The sequence below is a fragment of the Aulonocara stuartgranti genome, assembly GCF_965226115.1.
Source record: "Aulonocara stuartgranti genome assembly, chromosome: 7".
Classification (NCBI taxonomy): domain Eukaryota; kingdom Metazoa; phylum Chordata; class Actinopteri; order Cichliformes; family Cichlidae; genus Aulonocara; species Aulonocara stuartgranti.
This window is the reverse complement of record NC_138945.1, coordinates 65,022,805-65,049,989: the sequence shown is the minus strand read 5'-3', so window position 1 is coordinate 65,049,989 and position 27,185 is coordinate 65,022,805. Positions and strand designations below refer to the sequence as shown.

At 40.3% G+C, this 27,185-nt stretch overlaps 2 protein-coding genes across 8 annotated transcripts; one reads left to right on the top strand and one right to left on the bottom strand.

The window, feature by feature from the left end:
- Nucleotides 1-260: 260 nt before the first annotated feature.
- ccdc77 (coiled-coil domain containing 77) lies at nt 261-5,222 on the bottom strand. 4 transcript variants are annotated; one of them, XM_082539990.1, is made up of 13 exons: nt 5,142-5,222; nt 4,652-4,791; nt 3,919-3,966; nt 3,367-3,553; nt 3,123-3,265; nt 2,672-2,768; nt 2,317-2,407; nt 2,048-2,139; nt 1,779-1,927; nt 1,354-1,609; nt 1,060-1,185; nt 784-936; nt 261-555 (listed from the first exon to the last, which is right to left on the bottom strand). In XM_082539990.1, exons 3-13 carry the CDS (start codon nt 3,951-3,953, stop codon nt 409-411), a joined length of 1,476 nt encoding a protein of 491 aa, XP_082396116.1. In that variant the 5' UTR covers nt 3,954-3,966; nt 4,652-4,791; nt 5,142-5,222; the 3' UTR covers nt 261-408. The 4 variants fall into 4 exon arrangements, with proteins under 4 accessions (XP_082396116.1, XP_082396119.1, XP_082396117.1 ...); XM_082539993.1 differs by having other exon boundaries at nt 2,048-2,136; XM_082539991.1 differs by lacking the exon at nt 5,142-5,222 and having other exon boundaries at nt 4,652-5,060.
- Nucleotides 5,181-27,018, top strand: ush1c (Usher syndrome 1C). Of its 4 annotated transcripts, XM_082539983.1 has the most exons (20): nt 5,181-5,264; nt 7,000-7,067; nt 8,243-8,386; nt 8,509-8,647; nt 9,488-9,596; nt 9,694-9,718; nt 9,828-9,885; nt 9,965-10,153; nt 10,247-10,306; nt 10,689-10,745; nt 12,690-12,832; nt 17,182-17,247; nt 17,331-17,464; nt 17,640-17,704; nt 22,217-22,258; nt 23,134-23,187; nt 23,275-23,374; nt 25,172-25,281; nt 25,506-25,561; nt 26,554-27,018. In XM_082539983.1, the coding sequence occupies exons 1-20, from the start codon at nt 5,229-5,231 to the stop codon at nt 26,564-26,566; spliced, it is 1,668 nt and encodes a 555-aa protein (XP_082396109.1). In that variant the 5' UTR covers nt 5,181-5,228; the 3' UTR covers nt 26,567-27,018. The 4 variants fall into 4 exon arrangements, 3 of the variants coding, with proteins under 3 accessions (XP_082396109.1, XP_082396111.1, XP_082396110.1); XR_014277721.1 differs by lacking the exons at nt 22,217-22,258; nt 23,134-23,187; nt 23,275-23,374; ... (1 more) ...; nt 25,506-25,561; nt 26,554-27,018 and adding exons at nt 18,076-18,125; nt 18,370-18,534; nt 18,670-19,133; XM_082539985.1 differs by lacking the exons at nt 22,217-22,258; nt 23,134-23,187; nt 23,275-23,374; ... (1 more) ...; nt 25,506-25,561; nt 26,554-27,018 and adding exons at nt 18,076-18,125; nt 20,184-20,202.
- Nucleotides 27,019-27,185: the final 167 nt, after the last annotated feature.

Sequence of the window (27,185 nt, the reverse complement as noted above, 5' to 3'; positions counted from 1 at the left end):
ATTTTAAAAGTACAAATAAATTCATATTCAGTAAACTTTGAATAGTATGTACTTGTTTCAATAAAGGTTACACATTTGATGTGGAACATGAACGTCTGTTCCATGATCCCAAGATGACATCCAACATTCATCTGTATATGAAAATTTAAAAAACTGCCCAATTCCAAAAATAAAAATGACAACAATTTGGTTGTCACAGTAAAAAAAAATTCAAAGCTGCATCTTTTTTAATTAAATATAAAGAACTGATTGTACACTGATTTAAAATAACTCTACGATTTTTATTAGTCCAAAGCACAAAATATCAACAACATTTAGTCTAGTTTTTAAAAATAAACACAGCAGAATAAGCAGCCATAACAGAGACAAACACAGCTACACATTACAGAAAATATCAGAGCATTATTCTCAGCTGTATCTTAGCTCATTTTCAAGTCCAAAGATTTTTGCCTTCAGAGCCATCAGCTCGCCCTGAACCTTTTTGGTCCTGGCATTGGTTTGTCGTACTTCATGAAGGATGGCTAAGTCCTGGTTGGGCCCCACATTCAAGGTAACCTGATGAAAAGAGAATCTCCCAGTCAATACTTACTAAAATGTGATTTTGGACATGAGCAAGGTGGAAAAATTGAAGGAAGATGGGTGAAGGTTTTGCTTAACTTTGTTTTGCATTAAAATTAAAGCCATTCACAGTGCTTATAATATGTAAAAACAAGCACAGGCATGCTGAGATCACAAATAACTTTCTAATAAAAATCAATTGGTCACACAGTTTGATCTTTTTACCTTCAGAAGCTGTTTTTCTACATCTTTGAGTTTCTGTCTGAGGAGTTTAAGGTCTGCCTTGAAGCCCTCCACCTCCATCACCCTCCTCTTCTCCAATGCCTCATAACGCTGAGTCATCAGCTGGAGGCGCTTGGCCATTTTCTCTGAACGCTCCTGCACACAGAAGCAAGGTATCAGTAAAAAGAAACTTGGTGATCGCCATCAACATCAGATACCATTTAATCAGAGATGTGTATAAGGCTTGTACAGACTGAACCATCAATCAAACTGGTGTACCTTGAATATTTCCCTGCCCACATCCCCTTCCTCTCTGATTTGGGACAGTTCTGTTTCAAAAGTAATGCACTGCTCCCTGTACATGTCTGCCAGACGGTTGGCTTGCTTCAGCTCCTCCTGCAATATCTGTTTGAAAAAAGAATAAAGAAAAAAACAGAGACTACAATGAACTCGCCAAAAAACTGTGATTTATTCTGAAGACATTAATAAAAGGCATTTATACAACCTCGCGAAATGGAATCAGGAAATACTTCTTACAGACTTTCATGAACACAAACAGATAGTTAATGTTACCTTTAACTCCTCTTTGTGTGGCTGATCTGACTCTGACTGAGGCTGAGGGAGGGCTGTGCTGCTGCTGGGCTGCCACGTTCGCCCCAACTCAGTGCTGACACCCCTGGCCTTCCTAAGACGGCTGTGGCAGGAGTCCAGTTCCCTCAGCAGGCGATCCTTCTCCACCATCCAGCTCTTCTCATTAGCTCGTGTGTCAAACTTTAGCTGTAAAAAATCTCTGGTGCTCTCATGCAACAGGTTCTGAGTTCGCTGGAGTCTGACATGTCAAAGGAGATAAATAAAAGTAAATCTGGAAATTTAATGGAAATTTAATGTCAGCCACAGAAGACAAAAGTCTAGAGGTTTGTTTTACAAACAGCTATAAGTCACAATGATAAATAACTAAAAATACAGACATCATAAACTACATAAACTATAAGACTAACTTGTCAGTCAGAGCAGCAATGCGGTCCTGATCTCTCTGCCGCTGTGCCTCGGCCTCCTCTGCTTTAATCTTTCGATCCTCCAGCAGAGCGTCCACCTGCTCTTTGGCCAGGCGAGTCTGCTCTTCCATTTGAGCCTGCAACGCCTCCACCTGGAGACATGTGCCACAAAATGTAAACACAGGACACACAAGAGAAAGAAATGTTTAACTTTCTGTAACAGATCATATAAATGAAATCGCATTTCAAGCATACATAAAGTGGGCCCATACCTGTAGCAACAATGTCTCTTTTTCATTGTTGTACTGTACCAAGTTCTCTCCATTTTCTCTATCTGCAAATTTAGTTCTCCTGCCACTCTCTGCTTAAATATAAAATCAAAACGGCATGGTCATTACAAAAGGCTGGTTTAAATACATAAGTAGTGATGACTTGATTAAAAACAAACAAAAACAACAACACAAATAAAATACATTCACATTTTCTTGAATAATCAGACGAAAGAAAATAATATTATTTGTAGAAAAATATATTTTCAAACCTTTCCTGGTTGCAGCAGGTCTCAACTTTGTTGGCCTAAGACTGAGACTTTCCTCCAGTCTTGACTCTGGGTACCTCTGTGAGATAGTGACCTGAAATATAGCAATAACAGTAGTACAACAGTATTTTTAACTACTCTGGGAGCTTCAATGTCATAACCCTAAACAACTGCCTGACTGCATTACCATGATAACAGCCAAACGGAGGCTTGCTTTTAGAAGGACTTTGCTAATATCATTAAAAATGCTGTAGTTCTGTTTAGCAGCACCAGCCAATCCAGTGTATCTTACTGAGATTATAAATTTGAGTTCAAAGCATCGACTCAGAAAATGACCTACAATGAAGTAAGCACGTACCTTGTGAGGAGGTTCCCGGTGGAAATATGTCATCTCTCCTGTATCAGGACCCACAAGAGCAAGAAGGTGTTGGATTTTCTTCCTGTCCTCCAGCTCTCTGTAAAACAGTGGCTAGATGGTAATAAAGTTTTATACACAGAAGCAACAACAGATAATGGTGGTTACAAGTTATCAAGATATCAAATGCCACACACCTACTGCTATCAGTCAAGAATAACTTGTATAGGCTTCAACTTTCTTAACGAAATATGTTAACATATATCTGTGCATTCCACTGGTTTTAATTATTAAAAATATGTAAAAAAATAAAATAAATACTTGGTCAGTTGCAGTAAGCCAGATGGTAAAGTAACTCATCACTATTGACAGAATAGTAATCATTCTCTGCAGGCACTGTGACTCACTTTTATCAATATTAAATGCTATACTTAAGGTTGAACTGTACACCTACCTGATCTTTAGTCTGTCGTTTTCTGCATAAAGCCGCAGAGACTGCTCTCTCTCTTGGAAAAGGTAGACCTGCATGTCACTCAGAGCACTCTGAAGCTCTGCAATCTCTCCTTCGCGCTGTCGTATTTCCCACTGTAGCTTATGCTTTCAGGGCATTATGAAGGGAGGCAAGATTAGTCAGGCAAAGATTCTTTGGCACAAATGGCTTAACATCAAAGCCTCTCACATTGACTCCCATCTCTCACCTGATCTTCAGTGAGGCTTTTATACTTTTCCAGCATCTGCAGCAGCTCCAAGTGCTCGCTATCAAACTGGGCAATCTTCTGTCTGTAGAACTCCAGAAGCTCTCTGGATGGACGCAGTTGCGCCAGACGCTCGTGAATAGGGGGGAGTGGCGAGTCAAGCTCCTGACCCGGGGTACGAATAGTAGTCCTGGTGGGTGAAAAACAGAAAAAGAAAACAAAGAACATGAAGCATTTTGAAGAAGATGATACTGGCATACAATTTACATTTGGGCATTGAAGACTCACACTTTGGTTGTAACTGTAACAGCTACAATATCACAGCACTTTACCAATGACATATAAACTGCGTAAAGGATTACCCAGGAATTTAAACCCATTTAGGTAATAACGCTTAATCCATGTGGGATGAGTCTGTAACAGTAGGGGAACCAGACTGTCACAATAAATCCAAGTATCATTTAGGGAGATTAAAGTAAAAAGCATTACTCTGGCTCACTCTGTGCTATGGCAACAAAAGTCCAGCGTTCAGCGTGTCAAATGCATGTTCTTTACCTGTGTGGTGTTGCATGTTTCTTTGGGGACCCCATCCTGTTGCAGACACTGTAAACAAAATGGAAAATACATATACAGATGCTTAAAAGGTTTACATGAATAATGAGTTGTTTTTAAATAATGAGCACTTAAAACAGTTTTGTGGTCTTAATATTCACATACTTTAAGAGCCCAATTATGTAAAGAGCATAAACGGAGTCAGCAGAACAGATATAATTATACAAATACTGAAATACATCATTAGAAAAAAATAAACACATCTTGTATTAGGAATTGGTGGACAAGCAAAATATTACCCTTTGCAGTATTTCTAATTATTATGACACGTTACATAACCGGTGAATACGTCAACTAAAAGAACTTCTAGAGTGGATTGCAGAGCTAACAGGGTAATTTATACCAGTCGTGTATCTCGGTTGCCACACACTGGGCGGTAGGGGGAGCGGGACTTTTAAAACCAGTCCGCTATTCTTGCCGAGGGATAATTTAACGCTTTAAACCCATATTAAACGGCCACGTCAATGATTCAGTTGGTCACAAAGAACCTGTACTTCACATAAAAAATAATCTATAAAAAAGAGCATGTCGTAGCAAAATGAGTAGGTATGTTTTATTTTTCATGGTGATGAATTCATGAGAAATAAGAAATGTCATATTATATAGCGCACCAATATAGCTGTCGTACGTTTTTCCAGGTTTTCTTTTCGCTTAAATACTTCTGAATTTTACTCACCCGTTACAACTTTAAACAGTCTAGCAGCACCGCGGTGTTGTTCTTTTGAAATCAGGAAGTTACCGCCCCTTTTTCTTCTTCGTAGGAACTCAGCCGTAACAGACGTTATTTTGCCACCTAGGGACCGTAGAGACAACAACCTAAAAAATATAATATAATATTTTATTATCATGAATATATTTATTAAAAAAAACATATGATGACGTGTGTTTAATTCGTTTATTTATTCAATCCTTTATTTATTTGTTTAATTATCAACAAATTAATCAGACTTAGCAAGAAGTCCAAGCGACACAGTCAACCCTTCAAAATAAAGGTCTTAATTATAAATTTGAGCTTGAAATAAAGCGTACAGCAATTAAATTTTGTGGACACGATGTTTTTCAATATTAAAAGTGACTATATTTACAACAAAGACCCCTTTAATTTTGACGAATAAGCATATCACTATAACATTTTTAACCGGAAGCTCCGATTGCAGTCCTACTACCTTGACGTATTGACCTCCGGCCGCTTCCCGTCAAACTTGACCAACGCTGAGATCTCACGTCGGACCGCTTTGTGGTGTTTCTCAACAATGGAGCGGAAAGTTGCTCGAGAATTTAGGCACAAGGTATGATAAAAATAACAACAGTTTTTACTATTTTACATGAATTAAATAGATGTTAAATGAAGCTGTTTTTTTTTTCTACCTGGTTGTCTCTTCGTTGGCTGGCTCAGGTGTCTGCCGGTGAGATGTTGCGTAGACAGGCCTGCCCGACAAAGCGACGAATAAAAAACAAAACAAAAACAAAAAATCCTCAACTTTTATTTTAACAGTAATTCAAACATATCATTAAGAAATAAAGTTGCTGTTTGTTTTTAATGTTGTTGTAGTAGATTTACGGGTTTTTATTTAGCTGAAACATCTGCTTCTAATCTCATCTGCTGCCCAAGTGAAACGAGTGTCGGGGGATTTTGTCTTTTTGATGACACTTAAATCTCTTTGCACAATTTAAGAGGTTGCTGTAAGACTGTTTTCCCTCTTGATTGGTACCTTATTCTTATTCAGGTAAAAGTTATACGGCAGAGGTCACTATAGTAAACAACAAGCAGTATAAAATGTTATTAGGAGTCAGGATTCATTCATGCAGCGAATCAACTTGAAATTATACGTGTGTGGGCGGTGTTGACTACTTCCCCCCAAAAAGTCATCAGCAGCAAAGATAACAGAGGAAGAGAACACGATATGTTCAAGGCTTTTTCGTCCCCAGAGCATGTAGGGATCACCTCACAGCCATCTGTGCTGCACGCAGGCAAGCAGAGTCCCATATTGTAGGCTCTCCACAAAGGGCGCTTTCGCATTAGATAATGTGTCAGATACGAGCAGCTAAGCGGAAGAGATGCGACAATTTACGGGTTTAATTAGAGGCTGAGGGGTGAATGAGGCACAAATGGGCTTTGTTTCTGTTTGCGGCACTGTCTTAATTGTTTGGTTGAGGATGTTTGTCAGTTTTATGGTCTGATTTGCCTGAAAATTGGATTATTGTGCAATTTTATTGTGTTTTTATTTGCATAAAAGTCACACATTTTTATTCTGTAGGTACTACACTGTGACAGAGAAGCTCACTGTATGAAAACAGTTCTGATCTTTAAACCAGAAATGCTTGTCTGCCTAACAAGTTATCTATACTTTACTGGTTTATGGTGCCAAGGTCCATGTGGCTCAGTCTGCAGGAAAAAGAGAAGTTTATGACCGTTCACACACCCTGTGTGGCTCAGTGGCGCTGCCTTAACTTTAACCCCTGCAGAAATGGTCCTTGGAGGGTGTGTGCTCTATGATGCCTGTTCTTTAATTTGAGGTCTGATTATTCAACATGAGGCGTGCGTGTGTGAATGTTTACTTCTTTTTGAGATGTAAGGTGACACTCCGGACCTTCCTACTGCAGCCTCTCCTCATCCCTGTGGCCATTATTTCCTCCCAGGGGTTTGATGGTTAGACATGGGCAGCCCATTACACGTTTAGCACATGGACATCCAGGGAGTTATCTGAACTTTAATGTCTTAGAAAGTGAGGCTTTCAGCTTATTATAGGAGAGATTTTGCTGGAGACAGATGGTAAAATGTGTTATATCAGCGACTGGCCCAAACGGTTCCTTAAAACTATCCTGCTGCAACTGAACCGTCATCAGGTTTGTATGACTCGGACACACACACACACACACACACACACACACACACACACACACACACACACACACACACACGGCTCACCCCCTGTAGCTGACAGGAAAACAGGGGAGAGATACAGTGTGTTTCAGGGGCCTTAATGAAGAAGGATGGTACCAGATGCTTGTGTTTTCTTGCAGGTGGAGTTGCTGATTGAAAATGAAGCAGAAAAGGATTACCTGTATGACGTCCTCCGCATGTATCACCAGTGAGTACCATCTGTCACTGCTCAGCATGTCTACAGAGTGTGTGTTGTATTTCCTCACTGATTTTTCACACTTTATGACTAAAACATTGATGATTATGGAATAGATTATGTCCTTAAATAACTTTGCACAACTATAGCCAAAAAGAGTTACAACGAAGGAACTGTAGGCATGTATGGGTCTTTGTAGTATCTGTATAGATTTAAATACAAAAAACATCTTCTTCTGCTTCTGTATGTTTTCTCTAGCTTTTAATATTTTCATGAATAATATTTAGGAGCCATTAATCTTGTCCCTGACAGTTTTAATGCTCGCAGAACTCTGGTTCAAATCCTCCTCTGGGTCGTGTTTTTTGATGAAAATGTGGTCCTGGAGGACATGAGAGGGGGGAGGGATAGGTCTAGGTTTCAATTAATCTTTGTACAGAGGCACAGTCCTGTGACCCTATTGGTTAAGCCTCTGATCAGTTTCCACTGAGCTCCGACAAGCCTGGCCAGTTATCAACAAAAGCTCTTTTTATGTTCAACCTCCAAATGGAGCTAAAATGGCACATATTAATTATTCAAAAGGAAGGTGACCTGGAAGAATTTCATACCATAGCATTTACTTTGCTGCGTTAATTGCTGTTCCAGTTGCCCTTTATCCTGAAATTAAAAAAATACTCAAAGGGACATTTGGATGGTTTTTTTGTTTTTTTTATTGTGAGGAGAAAATGCCTGTGGCTCTAGAGAGATTGCTTTGTAAATCCTGATCAATTGCATCAGTTGGTGCAGAAGGTAAAGTACAAACGTTTTAAAAATCAGGTGTTTAGACTCTGATAGAAGTGAGATTTTCATCTCCTTGTCAGTGTCAAGGGAAAAATCCCACACGGATCAGGAAAAGAGTCTGGTTCCTAAACTGACCCACCTGCACTCCAGACATATCATGCTTTGAAAACCATTTGGCATATTATGAAACAAAAATGACTAAGCAATAGCTCTTTGAAACAATTAAATATGAGTTTAAATAATTATCTACATTTTTCACAGCATCCCAGCCTTTTTGGAAATCCCTTTTTTGCAGACTTTCTCATATTGTTTGGTTTTCAAGGGGAGCTTTCAGCGTTTTGTAATTGCATAAATTAGCAGATGTGGTAAATTGTTGTGAAACCGCTAATTATCCTCCTCTCACTTTCCAGGTCGATGGATTTGCGAGTGCTGGTGGGAGACCTAAAGCTGGTAATTAACGAACCAAAGCGTCTCCCCTTGTTTGACGCCATCCGACCTCTCATCCCTCTCAAACACCAGGTGGAGTATGACTTGCTCACCCCCAAGAGGTCAAGGTGAGTACAACATGGTTATTTATTGCCTTTTTAGCATGCAGTTATTGACCCTGGCATGCATTCACCTTATGTTGGCTTGTACATCTTGCTTAATATTTTCCTCTCTCACCTGATGTGTGCAGGAAGCTAAAAGAGGTGCGTTTGGATCGGACTAATCGTGATGGTCTAGGTCTGAGCGTCCGAGGAGGGCTTGAGTTTGGCTGTGGTCTTTATATATCCCAGATTATAAAAGAGGGACAAGCTGATAATGTGGGCCTACAGGTACTATAATTATAATTTATGTTTGTTTCTACAGATTTTTTTTATTCTTTAAAAAAAATATGAATATACAGACTGGGGTTACAGCACTATTTACGAATCTATCCACATGCGGAATAATTATATCTCTTTATAATGGGGGTGGATTTAATATTCCTAGTTCTAGTTGAATACAAACAGAAAATGTCAGTAAAAGAGTAAACTTAAATTCAGTTAGTGCTTATTTTTTCCATTTAATCTTATGTTATATTTATTTAAAATTCTGTTTAGTTTTTACCCCTCTGCTGTCAAAAGCTAATTGGGTATTGTCATTACCCCACCGGGTGGGCAGGTGGGTGACGTGGACACCCAAGTTCATGAATGCAATAACTGGAGAACGAGGCAACGTAGGAGATTAAAATTGATACCACAGTGTGTCCACTAGGAGGCTGAGGGGTAGCGCTGGTGTTTGCCAGTATTTTTTTTTGTTTTGTCATGGAGCCTTTTATTTAATTCATGTTTTATATATATATATATACCATTGTACTTAATCTTTTTCTTTTTTTTTTTTTTTACATTTTGTGCTTTAGCTTTTTTTATAACTGTTATAACAAAGTAACTTTTTACTACTACTGAGACCTTTGATAATGGTGATCATTTCTGGCCTAATCAAATACAAGAATCTTCAATCGGAGATTTTACATTTTAACTGAATAGATTTTTTTTTATTGCAAGTGTGTAGTGTTTTAAACCGGCCTTACATAGTGTAAAATAGACTTATGAAGGAAGCATTTGACTGTAAACCACTTACATAATGACATTTAATTTCTCATCTATGATATATTCTCCTGTCTTCATATATAGGTTGGTGATGAGATTGTGCGTATCAATGGATACTCTATTTCCTCCTGTATCCACGAGGAGGTCATCAGTCTCATCAAGACAAAGAATGTCGTGTCACTCAAAGTTCGACGTAGGTTAACCACAGACTTTGTGTCCATTAGTAGTGCCATTACCTGCTAACATGAAAGTGATCTAACTTGTGTTATCTTACTTATTTTTCTGTGCAGACGTGGGGATGATCCCAGTGAAAACGTGAGATATGAATCCACTTGTGTATTACTGTTGTAACAAACTGTGCCGTGCTCTAGAATACTGCTGCTGTGCAGGGCTGAATTCTCATAGTTTTTTCTCATTTCTCCAGCTCATCAGATGAACCCCTGAAGTGGCAGTTTGTCGACCAGTTTGTTTCTGAATCGGGGGTGAGAGATGAAATGCTACTTTCTTCTTAATGGTGTTTGTTTACCAGCCAGCTAAAAGACTTCTCCTGTACTCTTCAAGGAGAAAAAAAGCAGTGTGGCCGGTTTGGCATCCATTGGAGGAAAGGAGATCAAGGAGAAGAAAGTTTTCCTCAGTCTTGTGGGTACCAAGGGCATGGGCATTAGCATATCCAGTGGTCCAACCCAAAAACCTGGTATATACATCAGTAACGTCAAGCCAGACTCCCTCTCTGCAGAAGTTGGGCTTGAGGTGATTTTTTTCTAAAAGACTGCAGAGATCGTATTAAATTATGATACTCGTAAATCTATTGACAGTGAATATGTCCGTCGTATCAAAATGTAGGCTGGAGACCAGATTGTGGAGGTGAACGGAGTGGATTTCACTAACATGGACCACAGAGACGTATGTTTTGCTTAATTTAATTATTTTTATATGTTTTTATTTCCTTTTTTAAAATTTCTCTTTGTTTTTAAAAAACTATGCCTCTCATGGTAGTAAAAGTTAAGCCCTCTCTCACTGCTTGTGTTTGTTCTCAGCTTAAATCACTGAGGTGCATTACCAAAGCCAAATTAGTGTTTAACCAGCAAAAATCCTTCCTGTGGCTGATGGCCAAAACCAAGCTTGCAGCATGTTTCTATATTTAACTGAATAATTCACACGCTGATGAATGCAAATAGGACACACAACGCGGGCTCCAGAGATTGTCTGTTTTTTTTTTCTCTTTAATTTCATAAAACTGAACTTTACAAGTGCTATTTAAAATCCTCTGTTTCAACATTTCCAGGCCGTGAAAGTCCTGAAGAGCAGCAGAAGTTTGACTATTACAGTTCTGGCAGGAGCTGTAAGTACACTCTTGTTTTGAATACAAATGTACGTCAGGCTGCTGCTGCTGCTGCTGGTGGTGTAATGATGTGGGGGATATTTTCATGGCACAATTTGGGCCCATTATTAAAAACTGAGCATCGTTTAACTGCCACAGCCTACCTGAACATTGCTGTTGACCACATCTACCTGACAAATCTGGAACAACTGTGTGATGCCGTCATATCGATATGGACCAAAATCTCTAAGGAATGTGTCCGACACCTTAAAAAATAATTGCAGTGAAAGATGAAGGCAATTCATCTTTCATTGGATATAAGGGTCCAATCTGGTACTAGTTAGATGTATGTAATAAAGCGTCCAATGAGTGTATATAATTAATAAGTGCATAAAATTTTAGTTTATGCTTTTACTGCAGCTTGTTTAATCAAACCCATATGCAATGAGATGGATTTGATAAAGAGTCTAACGCTAGCAAGCCCCGATCGAGTCACATATGAATCGTCAAATTTCATTGATATTTAACTTCTGTCCCCCTGATACGGGGCAAAAGGCAGGAGATCAGTTAGGCTCGGGGCTTAAGAAGTTAATAAGGGCAAAATCTTTTACTATTTTGCATAACTTTACAGAATAATATGCAGATGTGGAGAAACCTTTCAGATAAAATCACTTTCCTCAGTTTTGAAGCAACTTCTGAGAAAGCAGGTTCCTCTGAGAAAGTAAAACACTTACGGGATCATCTGTCATGGACGAAGAGACAGAGACTTCTGCCTCCTGCTTAGTTTCTCCTTTACATTCCTGCATTGCTCAGATTAATCTGTCTGTTTGTTTTGGAGGCATAACAGCACCAGCCTGTGCTGTAGCCCCGCTGTCTGCAGGAGCGACATTTATCATCAGTCAAGTTACTCATCATGTTGTTTGCTCTGGGACTCAGTCATGAGGCCTGTGTAACAGAGACAGGCATTCACATCTTATTTATTTATTTCCTTGGTGCCCGTCTAATGTCGTTATCTGTGAGTATGTCTTTGTTTGGACGTGTGCAGTAAATCACCTTCAGGTCAGAGACACTTTAGTTTTAAAACGGCTTTTCATATTGGTATGATGTTATTTTTCTGCATATTTGGGGAACCCTGCAGCATTAAATCATCCAGAACATTTGCAATATGCAGTGTAACACCGTGATATAAAGTATACCTCTAGAATGCATTTTATAGCGTTTTGTTCCAGCAGTTGGATAACAAAATTGCAGTATACAATGAATTTAAAATTAAGTTAGAGCTATTCTGCTGAAACAGTGTGTATAATTAATGCTGATGTAAATCAGAAGCCATTTTCACCTGCTTTTATGTGGCTATACCTCATGCTATCTGCAGAAAATTGTTTATTAATCAGTACTGTGACATTTGAAAACATGCAAGAGCACCAAAAAGTGAGCACACCATCAGAAAATCAATACGCCAAGGTCACAAAAAGATGCATGTGGTCTTGAGGGATGTTTAGTGGTCTCTGTACCACTTCTCAGCAGAGGTAACAAGGACAAACGCTTCAAGACTGACATATACAGGACACGACAGAAAAAAAAGGGTCTGATGAATCCAGGGTCGAGACTTGTTACAATAACAGAAGAATGTATGAACAATGCCACAAACCCAGACATTAGGGTGTGACTGCTCTTAAGTTCAGCACCTGCTTCAGTTAATTACACTCGGGCCAAAAAGAAGAAGAGATGCGGCTATAAGGACAACACAGGATATTGTAATTATATACCAGTAATAGAAATTGCTGATCTACTCAATGATTCTGAGAGGCTTCAAGGATGTCAGGTTCCAAAAACTGACATCTCCCCTCTGTTCTCGGTCAGAGAGACTGGTTTGGACTTGCCTGTCAGTCTCCAGAGCTAAAGTTTGAGGACCCCTGCTGTATGTCTTTCCGTCATTACTGTCTGTGGCTCTCACTCTCTCAGGGCAGTGAGCTGTTTATGACAGATGAGGAGCGTCTGGCACTGGAGGCCCGCAGGGACGTGGAGAGGAAGGAGCTGATGCACCAGAAGAAGGTGGCACTGGAGACCAACAAAATCATTAAAGAGCAGCAGGAGAAGGAGAGACAGTGAGTGAACAGCACAAAACTTCTAATTAACCTTGTCCTGACACGAGATGGAGCTTCTGCAGTGTATGGTGGGAGTTGTATAGTTTATGTTGTAATGCAAGATGCTGACTTCATGCTAGTTAGCAAGCTTGCTGTCGCTTTAACTTCAAAGGTACGACGTTGATCTGACTCTGTTCAAACAGATGTTACTTAGGCTTTGGATCACACTTTGTTTTCAGGTAATCCTAACAGGAGAAAGCCTTACTAATGTAAATGCCACTAAGATATTTTTTTATGCTATAGATAGGTCATCAGTAATATGACATGTAAATGTTTGTTGTAGTAACTTTATCAGTGCTCTCACGGTGTCTTTCTAGGCAACAAGAAGCCAAAAACTTAAAAAACTGTTCGTATTGGAATCATATTCTTTAGAACAGGGGTGTCAAACTCCAGGCCTCGGGGGCCGGTGTCCTGCAGGTTTTAGATCTCACCCAGGGTCAACACACCTGAATCAAAGATTAGTTCATTAACAGGCTTCTGGAGAACTTCAAGACATGTTGAGGAGGTAATTTAGCCATTTAAATCAGCTGTCTTGGATGAAGGACACATCTAAAACCTGCAGGACACCGGCCCTCGAGGCCTGGAGTTCGACACCTGTGCTTTAGAAGCACCTGAACAATATGTCCAAATGAATATGGATGTTAGTTTGTGTCTGCTGGACTTTTTATTAGAGTAAAACAACAGCTGATGCCCCACTAATGGTCTTTCTGAGTGGAAAATAGGAAATGTTCACCAAATCTTACAGTTTGGCTGTGTGCAATACCACCATGGATTTCAAATCAAAAGATGTCACTAACCTGGTTATAAAACCCCCGAGAGTTAGTTTTGAGCCTCTGAAAGTTGGTGAATATGTGTAAAAATCCATCTAATTCCAAAACAGTTATAATAACCCTTCTGAAGTAAAGTCGTGTCTTCATTCTTTGCCACTGTGGTGGCGTACAGAGGCAAAACTACAAAAACTGTGTCACTGTCCAAATACTCATGGGACTAACCATAGATAATAAGCATATATGTACCCTTCAGTCTATTATTTTTCCTTTCCCACATAGCAAGCAGGTCTGGCCCCCGATCTGGTATCAAGCCGGCACTGCTGGTTGACTTCTGGCATGATAAGACGTATGCCATCCAGATATGGGCCAGGCCTGGCATAGATGGCACTGTCTATGTGATGGCATGCCACATCTGGCTCGATTGTGGTTTGGTTTATGTGGCCCAGGCTCATAGAAAACAGGCCTGGCCCGGATCTGGCATCAAGCTGGCACTTCTGACTGACCGGTGTCATGGCAGAGTGTATGTCAACCAGATGTGGGGCAGGTCTGGCAATGATGGCACTGTTTATGTTCCTATTTGACTATTTTAGTTAGAAGACCCAAATGCCATGTTGTAATACTATACTTCTATGAAAGCCAACATTTCAAATCAGAAAGGGTTTTATTGCCAAATGTTGAGCAGGTTTACAACATCAGGAAATTGCTGCGGTGCTTCAGTGCAAACATACTGTCATAAATTACGCTAAAATAGACATAAAAATAAGAATAAGAATTAAAAGTGCTAAGTAGATAGATATATACATGAGTGCAGGTGGTGATCAGTGCCAAACATGGAATGATGCAGTGAACACAGCGTAGGGTCATGTGTTAGTGTTGGGAACAGTCATATGGTTATTGTTCATGTGTTCAACAGCAGAGGGGAAGAAACTGTTCTTATGGCGAGAGGTTCTGGTGCGAATGGACCGGAGCCTCCTGCCTGAGGGGAGCAGGTCAAACAGACTGTATCCAGGGTGAGAAGGGTCAGCTGAGATCCGAGCTGCATGCCCCAGTGTCCTGGAGGTGTACAGGTCCTGCAGAGATGGGAGTCTGCGGCCAATCACCTTCTCAGCAGAGCGCACAACACGCTGCAGTCTCTGTTTGTCCCTGATAGTGGCTCCAGCGTACCACACGGTGATGGACGAGGTGAGGATGGACTCGATGATTGCAGTGTAGAATTGCATCATCGTCCGTGTTGGCAGGTTGAATTTCTTCAGCTGCCTCAGGAAGTACATCCTCTGCTGGGCTTTCTTAATGACGGAGGTGATGGTGGGCTCCCACTTCAGGTCCTGGGTGATGGTGGTACCCAGGAAGCGGAATGAGTCCACAGAGGTGATGGGGGTGTCAGTCAGGATGATGGGGGGGAGTGGGGCTGTGTGCTTCCTGAAGTCCCACTAATGCAGGTTTGACAGGTTTGTGAGTGTACACTTTGTCCAAAACCTAGTGAGGGTTTACTCATTTTTGCCAGTGGGTGGCTGTAGCTCAGGTGGTAGAGTAGGTCACCTATTGATTGGAAGGTTAGTGGTTCGATCCCTGGGTCCTCCAGTCTGCATGTCGTGAGTATGAATGTAGTTAGGAAGCACTCAGTTAAGAGAAAGTGTGTGGTTAGGAGAGTTGAAAAATGCTCTATAAGAATCAGGCCATTCACTGTCTGAACAGAGTTTCATTATGTTACTTTTGCACTATTATTAACATGTTGTTATTACATGGCTTAATTAAGGTACACATTAGGCTGACATCTGGGGCCAGAGCTGAAACTGTTCTGGGCCAGCGGTGTGTCTGCAACTGGCCCGTGGCTGCACACAACTTACACATGGCCCACATACCGCAAAGAATGACGGCCCTTTGGTGGCCCAGACAAGGTTTGCCAGAGGTAATCCACACATGGGCCAGCAAAACCACCAGTGTGTCTGCAACTGGCCTTGTGCTGGCCCATATGTGGGCCACCTTTGGCAAACCAGGTCTGGGCCACCAAAGGGCCGTCATTCTTTGCGGTATGTGGGCCATGTGTAAGCACATTGTGTGGGCCAGACCCGGACCATACCAATTTTGCTATGTGGGTTGTTGATAAAGATCCTGAGATAATTTGATCCTGAGATCATCTTAAGACTCACTTATTCAGACTAGCTTTTAATTAGATTTGTGCTGTATGTTTGATTGTACGTTTATCTGTTTTATATTATTGTGAAGCACTTTGTGGTTTTTATCCTGTGAAGAGTGCTATATAAATCAATAAAGAAAGTAAATTACAATTTAAATGAGTTTTTCCACCATTAAAATGTGCAAACAACAAATTTTACAGAACACTGACAAAAAAATTGTTGTGATAAAATGTCACACAATTACTAGATGCAAATTTAGCCCTCTAAAAGGCTTCACCATTGGTTGTGTGGAGTGGTCCCCTGACTTTGCTCCTGCAGCTGGATGTGAAAATCATGGGCTGTTTAATAAAACATTGCCAATGAATTATTATCAAATTCCCCTTCATTACATTTCATAATGTTAAGGCATGGTCATACTGAAACCACAGACAATATCAGGCAATGAGAGTGTACTACCTTTGTAAGCAGATGAAACAATTTATGCAAAAATATGGGAACTCCGGGCAAATGTTATGCAAATAACGAACATCAATAGGAGGCTTTTTCAATGATTAAAATGCTGCTACTTGTTATTGTAACAAACAGGGGAACAAAGACACTCAGTTCATCAGCTGGAAGGTTATTTTTTGTGATCATTCACAGAGCACTGCTGTCAGCCTAGTATGCCCTCAAGTGTACAAAGTAAACTAACAACTGGGTCAATAATCAGAGATGAAATGTCATCATCTAATGGGAAAGGCGTTGACTGATGTTCCCTCAATATTTTCCAGAAAGCAGTCTTCTCTGGATCCAGTCAGTCAATTAGTGACTGATTACTTATTTATTCTTTTCCCACTGATCTACAAACAGATGATTGCAAAAATGACCAGCTGTGTGCATCAGAAACATTAATCAACAAATACACAGGAATACTCTTTAATCTAACTTATACATCTTATAATGTTCACTTTATTAAATCATTTACAAATTTAGCCCGCTGCTTGTAAATTCAGAGGATACACTTGATAACCTCAGTGCTTTCAGTTGTAATATTCATCTCCAACAATACCTGGGAATGAATAATATGTGTGTATATTATAAATTGACACGCAAAAGGAGACAAGTTGTAATTGCAGACACCAAATGGCCAAAGCAGTAAAACCACCTGCACCACGATGGTCACCTAAATGTCAAAGCATGGACACGAGACGCTGGCAGAGGATCCTTTGGATCGATCGTGGGGGGTGGGAATCCTAATTAACTGCTCTCTGGGGATTTTGCAGGCCGATGGGTTGCCTCTAGATTATTTAGCTGGCTCATGGGTGTCAAAGTAACATCTATATTCCTTTCGCCCACTGGTTGCTGATTAGAGCCCAGTACACTAACATGTTGTGTAAACGGAAGATATTGGTTTGTTTTATAGACGAAAGATGGAGCTCTCTCAGAAAGCTGCAGAAGAGGAGGAGCGTTATCAGAAGGAAATGGAAAGGTGCACAACTGATTACTTTTAATGTAATGAACTTCCAAGCAAATATTGTTTAAATGTGTATATAATTTCGTACATCTCTGTAGGATTGAAGCTATGGAGAAAAAACACAACAGAGAGTGGGAGGAGGACTATGGTACTGACAGACCCAAGAGCCCTAAATCCAGTCCAAAGGTCCCATCACCAAGAACCACCCCAACTCCAAAGGCCAAAAGTTCTCGTAAGGACCGACAGCAGTGTCTTCTTTTTAAAATGCATGAATCCTGTGTTTCGTTCTGAAACCAGCGAGGCGCTCGTGTTTTACTTCATTCACCCAGTTTCTCTGCGCTCTCTCTCTCTCTGCCGCTGCTGTGTGCTGTGCTGCTTTTTATGACCTCTTCTTTATGCTGATGAAGTCAACTCTTTCGCTGAGGAAGATGAGGAAGATGAGGAGGATGAGGAGGACGAGGAGGACAGAGAAGTGAGTGTGGGGCCTCAGCTGACATTGTGACAGCTGTTGTAGGTGGATGTCTGCGCGAAGCAGCAAACGCAAAGACAAGTGCAGGATTTCCTTTGCCAATCACAGTTTCACAATGGGAGTCTTATGTTTGTATTATTACCCCAGCTGTTTTTTTTGTTTTTTTTGTTGGTAGAAGCTGCTGAAAGTTAATGCCAGCACATGTTTTGCATCACTTGAAATGCAGTTACAACTTCATTTTTTTTTATTTGGACAGCATGAATGGATTCATTTCTCTCTTTGAGTGCTTTGTTTGGCTGGGATGATGGAGTTTGATGTCACTGTTTAATCTGAAATCATCCTTGTAAGCTTGACCTGTTCATTTCTGTCTTTAGCATTTGGCTGGTTTTATCGATATGAGGGGAAACTGCCATCATTACGCAAGGTACTGTCAGCTGTGTGGGTTCAGTTTGCTGTGATGTCTTCTTATAGTGTTGGTTAGACGTTTAAAATCAGGGCTTTTGCTTTTAACTTTATTCACTAAGTGAAAGTGGTTTGCTAGGGTTTTTTATTCATACACTGTGTGGTATCACTAGGCTTTATTTGCCTGCAGTGCTTTTGAGTTTGGATTGGCAGATTTGCCTGTCCCCGTTCCTTCCTTGTATTCTGACTAACTGGTGATATGTCAGAAAGGAGGCAAAAAGAAGAAAAAGAAGAAAGTGTCCAACACAGACACACTGCAGGAGCAGAGAAAAAACAAGAAGGAGATGGAGTTTGAGCTGAAACTCGCCAAAGAGAAGGAAGAGATGCACGAGCGAGAGAAGCAACTCAAGATCAGTCGGCTGGTTCAGGAGGTATGTGGAGGGGGTGCAGAGGAGCAAGCGCTGAGTTCAGCTGCATACATCGGTTATTTTATAGATCAGCGTGCAAGCATGCGTGAAGGACTGACTCCTGTTGTGTGATGCTGCCTGGCTCTGACTCTGTACCAGGTTTCAGAGACGGAGAGAGAAGACTTAGAGGAGTCAGAAAAGGTGCAGCACTGGGTGGAGCGTCTATGTCAGACACGACTGGAGCAGATCTCGTGTGTGGAGAACGAATCCCCCGAGGTACAGAGTGAGACCTCCTCTGTCTGAATGTAATTTTATATGCAATGTTTAAAATACTGGTTAAAGAACATATATACTGCTTTGAAGGCACAGCAGCCCAACAATAATGAGCAAGGTGGCATCGGTTCACTCATTTGCATGGAACAAAAACAGGGAGACTGCACCATGAGCTGAATATTAAATGCAGTCATTTGTTTGTTGAACAGAATATTCAGCCAGTCATGTTTTTGTGTAATTTGGTAGAAAAGTTCAGGCGGTATTTTTTTCTTAAGGTGCATTCATTGTGAAATGGTTTAAAAGGTGAATTAACGTGAGGTGAAATTTTTTCCATTTCATTCTGACTTCTAAGCTCTCCCCGCCACGCTCCCCTGCTTCTGAGCCAAAAGTGAAGCGTTTTCCTGGTGGTCTTCACCTGGCCACCACTGATCTGGACGACATTAACCTGGACGAAGTGGATCAGAGCTTGAGGGGCCCATTAAAAAGACTAGCCCCCACCCAGCCCAGCACCAGCCAGCCACCCCCTCCCTTGCCTCTCCCTCCACGCTCGCCCAACCTGAATCCAACCATCCATAACTATCCCCCCTCTCCTTCTCAGGCGTCCCCACAGCGCCGGCCCCCTTCCCCACCTAATGCTAGGAAACCTCCATCTGCCTCATCCACTTTGACGAATAAGAGGCTGAGACCTCAGCCGCACCCCCAACCTTCCTCTCATTACCCGTCTCGTGTGTCGCGACCTCCATCGTCCCCTCAACCTGCTCCCCGGCCCCCTCCGCCCCCACCCCCTCCTCCTCCTCCGCCGCCCCCACCTCCTCCACCACCGCCACCTCCACAGCACTCTGAAGAACAACTTGGCACCATCAGAGTGTACCAAAACCATCATCACCAGCATCCCCCCAGTCCACCAGAACCCAGGAGTGAGTGGGAGGCAGGCAGATATCTCCCCAGAGGAGGGATTTACTCGTCTAACACTAGTGAAATGTCCTACCCCTCCAGTCCAAAGGTCAGAGATCCTCATGTGTGAAACATGTGAGTTGCTATTGAAGATGTAGATTGCTACATCTTCAATAGCAACATTAGTTTTTCTTCAATGCGTAGGTTTAGGTGCATGTCGTCTCTTATGTGTTCGGATGTTTTAATGCATGAAGAGAGAGCAGCACGTTCTATCTACAGTGAGCTGCTTGTGTTTCTTTGTAGTGTGTGGTTTCTTCTTTCTTCTTATGTTTGTGCGTGTGCAGTTGGGCCTCTGGGGTTGGCAGTAGATGCTTTTGAACTCTCAGCCATGGTGTGATATCTGAGAGAACGGGTGTGGGTCTTGGAGTGTCTTGCGCTGATATTTTCCTGAGTGGTCTGTTTGTGCCAGAGGGCTGAAAGTTTCATTATATTCCACTGTGGCTCAGGTAATGAGAAATACATCCCATGCCAGTCGTGTTTCAACTTCAAGCAGCCCGCTGGTGAGTCTTGCTGCAAAAGGTCATGCTGACGTTTGTAATCGCACCTTCTTCTTTTCTTTTTTTTTGTTCATTTAAAATAATGTGCTTTTCCAAATAAGCAAATATATATATTTCAATACTACCCTTTGCTCAGTTGTTGCTTGGAAACCTGGTCTTTCCCCATTAGCAACTAGCTCCCAGTCCCCCCAATCAGAGGCGTCAGATGGCCCCGGTCATGTCTAAGCCTGTCATGCTGCCTCAGTCACAGACCCACCGCCCAGATCCACACAGACCTGCTCTACGATCTGATGGCCTGGTAATAAACACATTACACTGCAGTGAATTTTCGAATATTCTCAAGATAAAAACCATTGGTAGCTTAAAAGGGTCATCAGACATTCAGACTTTTGACACAGCATGCCATCAGCCGGCTGAAGAATTACTCTTTGCCTCATCTCAGACTCCTGATGAGTTTCCCTGATTCTCCAGCTGTTTCCCAGTCTGTAGTTTTCATATTATAAAGGTGACCAGTTAATCTTCTTGTAATAAACTTGGATCAAACTGGGCAGGCTATGAATGTTAAAATCTGCATTTTAAAATTCAAAAGAACAGCTTTGTTTTCCAGTAACTGTCACAGAGTCACAACACAACACACTTCAGCACTGATATGCTGAAATGAGCCATTAAGTGATTATTATTCATAATAAACAGGCATTTTTGGGCACAACAAAACATTTGATGGCATTAATAGAATTAATATTTTTTTTGTTTTATTGTAATCAATAAAACCATCAGTTTCTTAGTAGCAATTGTTAGTTGCTGGCATAGTGTAATGTCAATGTAAACAGCCAGCGATGGTAAGCTGAAACTGTGTTACAGGTAAATGTAGCTAAATGTGGTCAGAAGTCACCCGGACTTTGAACCAGAGGGGGCAGTAACACACTGCTGCTCAACCTGGTCTAAAGTTTCATCTTTAAAGTGTTCAGACTGGACTAAAAGTCTTTACCTGCTTTTGTGTTTCAGCCTCCTGAAATGTTGAAACGGATGGTGCCTTTCAACTCGTCTTTTAAAACAAACAACAAGCGACAAGTAATCCATATGTCAACTTCTCCATTAATACTCTGCAGTGCTTTTCTTCTGTTCTTTTTTCCTTTTTTTTAATCTCCATGCTTACGCCTCAGGTTTGGCTATTGAGTGAAACCTCAGTGATGGCTTCTTCATTTTTCCCCATGTGCATCACTGTCTTTTGATGTAGCTGAGCTTCTATTGATTTGGAGTAGATGACGATATTGTCTACTCCATAAAGGAATGCATGTCAAAGGTTTGGTTTTACAGCAGTGATGGCAAGTGATGCTTTGAACTCTCTCATAGAGGCTCACTGAAGACTCCAAGTGGTTGAAATATCTGTCTACGTGTTTCTTGTACAGTCTACATAACCAGAAGAAAGGAACACGGTTGCTTTACGCTTTCATGTGGCTTTAGTTTAATATTTAAACACTACACCTGTTTGCATTGCTTGATGGCTCCTCTCTCCAGCCACAGCAAATCAAAACGTACATTACCAATGAGTTCATCTTCTATGTCCAACTTTGAGCCACTGTGTAACAACAGGAAATGAGCCTCTCTGACTCATAACTGCGTAAATGTGATGTCCGTTTGCTCTTGTTTCCTTCCTATGAAATTAAACAGCCGTTTAGAATGATTTGTGAGTTTTTTCTGCCTGTGCATGTTAGTGTGAATTATTGTCTTGATAACGGAATTAAGGGGTGAGGCTTTCAAAGCAACTGTGTAATGCCTTAAAAGCCGAAGTGCTTTTTTAAAATAAATGACTGTGTTTCCCCTTTATCAGATCAACATAGGAGTGATTGTCAAAGGAAATCTGGCCAGCACACCATGCAGTGACTTGTTAAACAGCTCATGTCTGCAGTGATGTGCTCTTTATTAACTTCCTATTGACATATTGATCATTTTTAATAAACTGCCTTTTGATTCTCTTTCAGGGATTTCAGAAATATGTGGATGACTTTGACCCCTACTCCATGGTATCGTATGGCCAAGCCTAACACTACAGCTATGCAGAATGTGCTGCAGATAGTATAAAATCACAAATAAAGACTGTTTAGAGGAATTCAGTCCAAAATTCAGTTTCTGCTTTTTCACGAGCCACAAAGTTTCTTACAAAAGCAGATGATTCTTTGACAAATCCTCCCAAAAGCCATTATAGCATATGACCCTATATAATCATGTCTTTTTTTAAGCTTTCTGCTATTGCAGTCTATTAAAATATGCAGTGAGGCTTCAAAAAAGATGTAAAGTCATATCTCAGCAACAGTTTTATCAATCAAAATCAAACTTTCAAAATTCAACCTTTTAAGCAACAAAAATGGTCTTACTGTATTTGACCACTAGAGATCCATCATTTTTATATTTGTGAAAATATAAAGTTAATGGTTTTGTTTACAAGCATGTGATCAGTAGATAATCAAGACAGCTGATAGGCCTAATTACTTACCTAGTGATGTCATTAAAAATTGGTATTGCTGACACAATTTATAAAGTGGGAGAAAATGATAGGTTAAAAAACTAATTTAGTAATAATATCAATAAGTGACAGGTGTCAGCCGGTAAATAAACTAGACTAAATACTGCTGCATAACTAATTTCTGGTAGCTAGCCAATAGATCAAACATATTATAATTATCATTAACAGTTTGATGTGAAACAGGCAGCTTTTCATTAACTTAAAAAGCTGCAGTGATCTCTTTTTTTTCCCTACAGTCCTGCATTTTAAATATTCTTTCTTTGTGGCTAAACACATGTTCAAAGAGTAGCGAGCTATTCATTATGCTGCCACCTCATTCGTTTTATTGATCAGTTAGTTTGTGCCTCTCCATCTGCGATCCTTTCTCTGTCATAGTTCTCTGCGGACCAGATAGCCGGCCGAGATGTGAGGCAGCTGCGAATCAAAAAGGTAGGCAGAGCCTTTGTTGCTGTGAGGAGAGGAAAAGGAAGATATTCAAGAAAACGACTCATGGTGTGTTTGCTTATCATTCTTAAGGATGGAAACCTTGACCTGGCGCTGGAGGGGGGAGCAGACTCTCCTTTGGGGAAGTTGGTGGTATCTGCAGTGTATGAGGGTGGTGCTGCTGATAAGCACGGTTAGTTCATTTTTAATCTCCACACTTGCATGTCATGATTTCTAAAAATCTGTATTTCAGTTTTTTAAAGCTTTGCTTTAAAAGCTACTGATGTAGTGGCTTCATTCACAGGCATGTTGACCTCAGCAAAGGTGGATGTTAGTGAAGGTTAACTCGCTAAATACAAGTGTCAAAGTCTTTGAGTCTGTTTACTTAAACTGCTTGTTCTTAACAAGCCACATGACTTTGTCCTGCTAGCGTCAACAGCTGGAAAACCTAAACATCCACATTAGTTCTTGAAGCATCTTGTTTTCTTTGCCACGGTTTGCTAATCAAATCTGGTGCTTGACTAGTGGCAGACGGACTCATCAACAGTGTGTAGTCTGAACAAATGCTGGACATGGAGATGCACAATACAAACTGGTGTAAACAGCAGTTTGTCTTTGGTTTTTCCTACTGAGCTGATCAGCCAAGATGCATTTTTTTTTCATGCCCTTAAAACAGGTCCTATTCCTACCTAACAGAACAGGAGTTCAGTTCTGCTTTATTTTGTTGTGCCAATTCATGTCAGGGCACTTGAAATTATAAGGTATAGACCCTGAAATAATAGAATGAGCTGACCATCATCAAAATGTCTTATAACCTGGTGTTCCACTCCCTCAGGTTCCAGCAACATACACACCAAGCTTGAGGTGTTTTTCCCTTTGAAATCCTACTCGGGGTAACCTTTGAAGCTCTTTTCTGAACTGAGTGATTTCTGTAATCAGCATCAGAAGTTAGCGTGGGCGGTCTCTCCCTATCTTGTTGATATGAATTGAGGTGTCATCAAGGGTTCAGTGGCAGAGATTCATTTATTTATTTGTAAAATATATATGAGGTGAATATTTGTGTGTGTGCCTCTGGTTGAATGAGTGGCAGTCCTGTTCTTTTTGTAGTAAAATTACATCATCAGGGGCATTGTGATACGGTCTCTGACCTCAAAGGGGATCAATAAACCTCCTTATTGTGACATGCACCTTTGCTGTGACAACAGGCACTGCGTTAGTTATCAGTGTTATCCAGGCATACTTAAACCTGTGAACCTGAATAGCCAGAAAATGTTTAACTTTTTTGAAACTGGAGTATTTATTTAACCTTCTGACAAATTAAAAAAACAAACAAGCAAGAAATTAAATATCAATTTGCATCATTTTTGCAATATATGAAATATGATACACTTGGTGTTACAGGGTTAAGAACTGCTAAAGCAATCTAAATATTAGATATATTTAGATATTTAGATATATAGATATATAAATATATGTGTGTATATATATAAATATATGTGTGTATATTTATGTGTGTGTATGTATATGTGTGTATATATATATATATATATATATATATGTGTGTATATATGTGTGTATATATATATATGTGTGTATATATGTGTGTATATATATATATGTGTGTATATATGTGTGTATATATATATATGTGTGTATATATGTGTGTATATATATATATGTGTGTATATATGTGTGTATATATATATATGTGTGTATATATGTGTGTATATATATATATGTGTGTATATATGTGTGTATATATATATATGTGTGTATATATGTGTGTATATATATATATGTGTGTATATATGTGTGTATATATATATATATGTGTATATGTATATATATATATGTATATATGTATGTATATATATGTATATATATGTGTATGTATATATATTTAATTTTTTTTTTTTACATTTACAGTGTTGCTATTGTCTCCTGTTGATGCTGCTGCCCAGTTAAATATCTGTGACATCTGTCTTTGTAGGTGGGATTGTACCCGGGGATGAACTCATGGCTGTGAATGGGAAGATCCTGATTGATGCCACACTGACTGAGGGGCAAAACTCTCTGACTCGAGCCTGGAGCAGTGGAGGGGTATGACTCCAGAGATTCAGATTAAATGAAACGCCATGCTCCCTCCCTCCCCCTTTTTTTGTTAAGTAGAAATTTCACCCCCTTAGTGCAGCATGGTGTTTTATTGATTTTCATTAAAAACCTTATCAACCCTGATTGATTGTGTGTGTTGTAGATTCAGTCGGGCTGCTTGAGTTCATAACTCCTATTGATTCAGTCACATGCAAATTGGTTTTCACCCCCAGGATTGGATCGATGTGGTGATCGCTGTGGCCCCCCCAAAAGACTATGAGGATGAAGTGTAAGCATTCACGTTCTTCTTATTATTTATGCAGCATTTTGTTAGAAGTTTAATGAAATAAAATGGATTTTGTTCAGGTGTTTATAGGTGTGTGTGTGTGTGTGTGCGTGTGTGTGCATGTGTATGCAGCCCTAAGTCAGCATCAGTCAGTCACACCGTGAACAGAAAGGTGTTTGAAGGCAGTGCAACACTTTACAGACATGGCTACCTACTTCAGCACTAGCCCTCCCTCTCCTGTACCTCACCCTCATCCTGGTAATCGACGTAGTCTTCAAACCTCCTCTTCTTCACTGCACGTCCCGGGGGATGTTTGGTGTGGCGCTTGTTTTTATTTGGCCCCATTTTTTTTGTTGTTGTTGTTCTTAAGGGCATGTGACAGTCTCCCTGTCATTTAGAGGAAAGCAAAGAATCTCTCTTCCTGTTATAGCTCGGCTAGTGCCACATAAAGAAAGTGTGACAATAACTCTATGTGGACACAATATGCAGCTTATTTAGAAAATGTCACCTCAAGACAGCCTGTCCAGTGATAAAGCCATGCTGTTTGAGTGAAGACATTTACAACTAATGCGATCAGTGACCTGTGCCTCCATATATCTGTCAGATCACAACCCAGGGAGTCATAAATAAACGCATCCATACACGTAAGGCCTCTGTGGTACCTCATGAGGTCATGGACACTTGTAAAAGCAGCCTAGGACTCCTGCCAGCCTTCAGCAGTTATTCTGATTCATGTTGTTCAATGGGACTGTTACATGTTCTGAAACCAGCCCATTCCCAGGGTTGGATCTGGAGTGTTTTTGATATAAAGATAAATAAAATGATTTCATGTTTTTGGTGCTCAGCTGCATGTGTTGGCCTGTAGTGCTGAGTGTGAAGTGACTGAAGTTTTTCCAGCGCATACATTTGTTAACAGTTAATAAAGCACAGCGGATTTAATCTTTGTGTTTGATGCAGTTGAATAAAGTAGATCTGACAGATCTTTTCTCTTGCAGGACGTTCTTTTGATCTCATCTACAACCTGCCAAGAAAACCAGACTAATTGAGAAGCTTATAATTTTTGATTCTTCCACGATTCACCAATCGCAACACGACACATCAACTTGCCCAACATGGTCTTTTTGTCTTTACTTGGTTTTTCTTTCTAAAATTGAGCCATGCTGTCTATATGAGCTGTCACTGTCTTGGCTTGATAATGGATGGTCCAGTCAATATGCAGTTGTCACCACCAATCTTCATCGCTTCTTCTAATTTAGACACACCTGAGCTTTCCTTTCATCTGTCAGTATAAGAAAGGGGGGAAAAAAAGACAATTTGTAATCAATAGCTCCTCTTAAGGACATGAAATGAGGTTGTGTTGTGCATGCTAATTTTTCTGCTTCATGTTTTCCTTTTTAAACACTGTTTCTAAGTTAGTGATGCAAAAAAAATACAAGTAAAAATAAAAAATAATTATGCGAGTGCGTGTCAATGCCTTTTCATTATACACTGTATATTTTTATGATTTAAGCTTAATTGATCCATATTCTTCCTTGCTTATCCCTGGTAGAGTAGGTGTTCCAGCTGTTATGGAGGGGGGGCTATTGAAGTGTAGCATATAGCATATAGAATAGAGACTTGCAGCCAA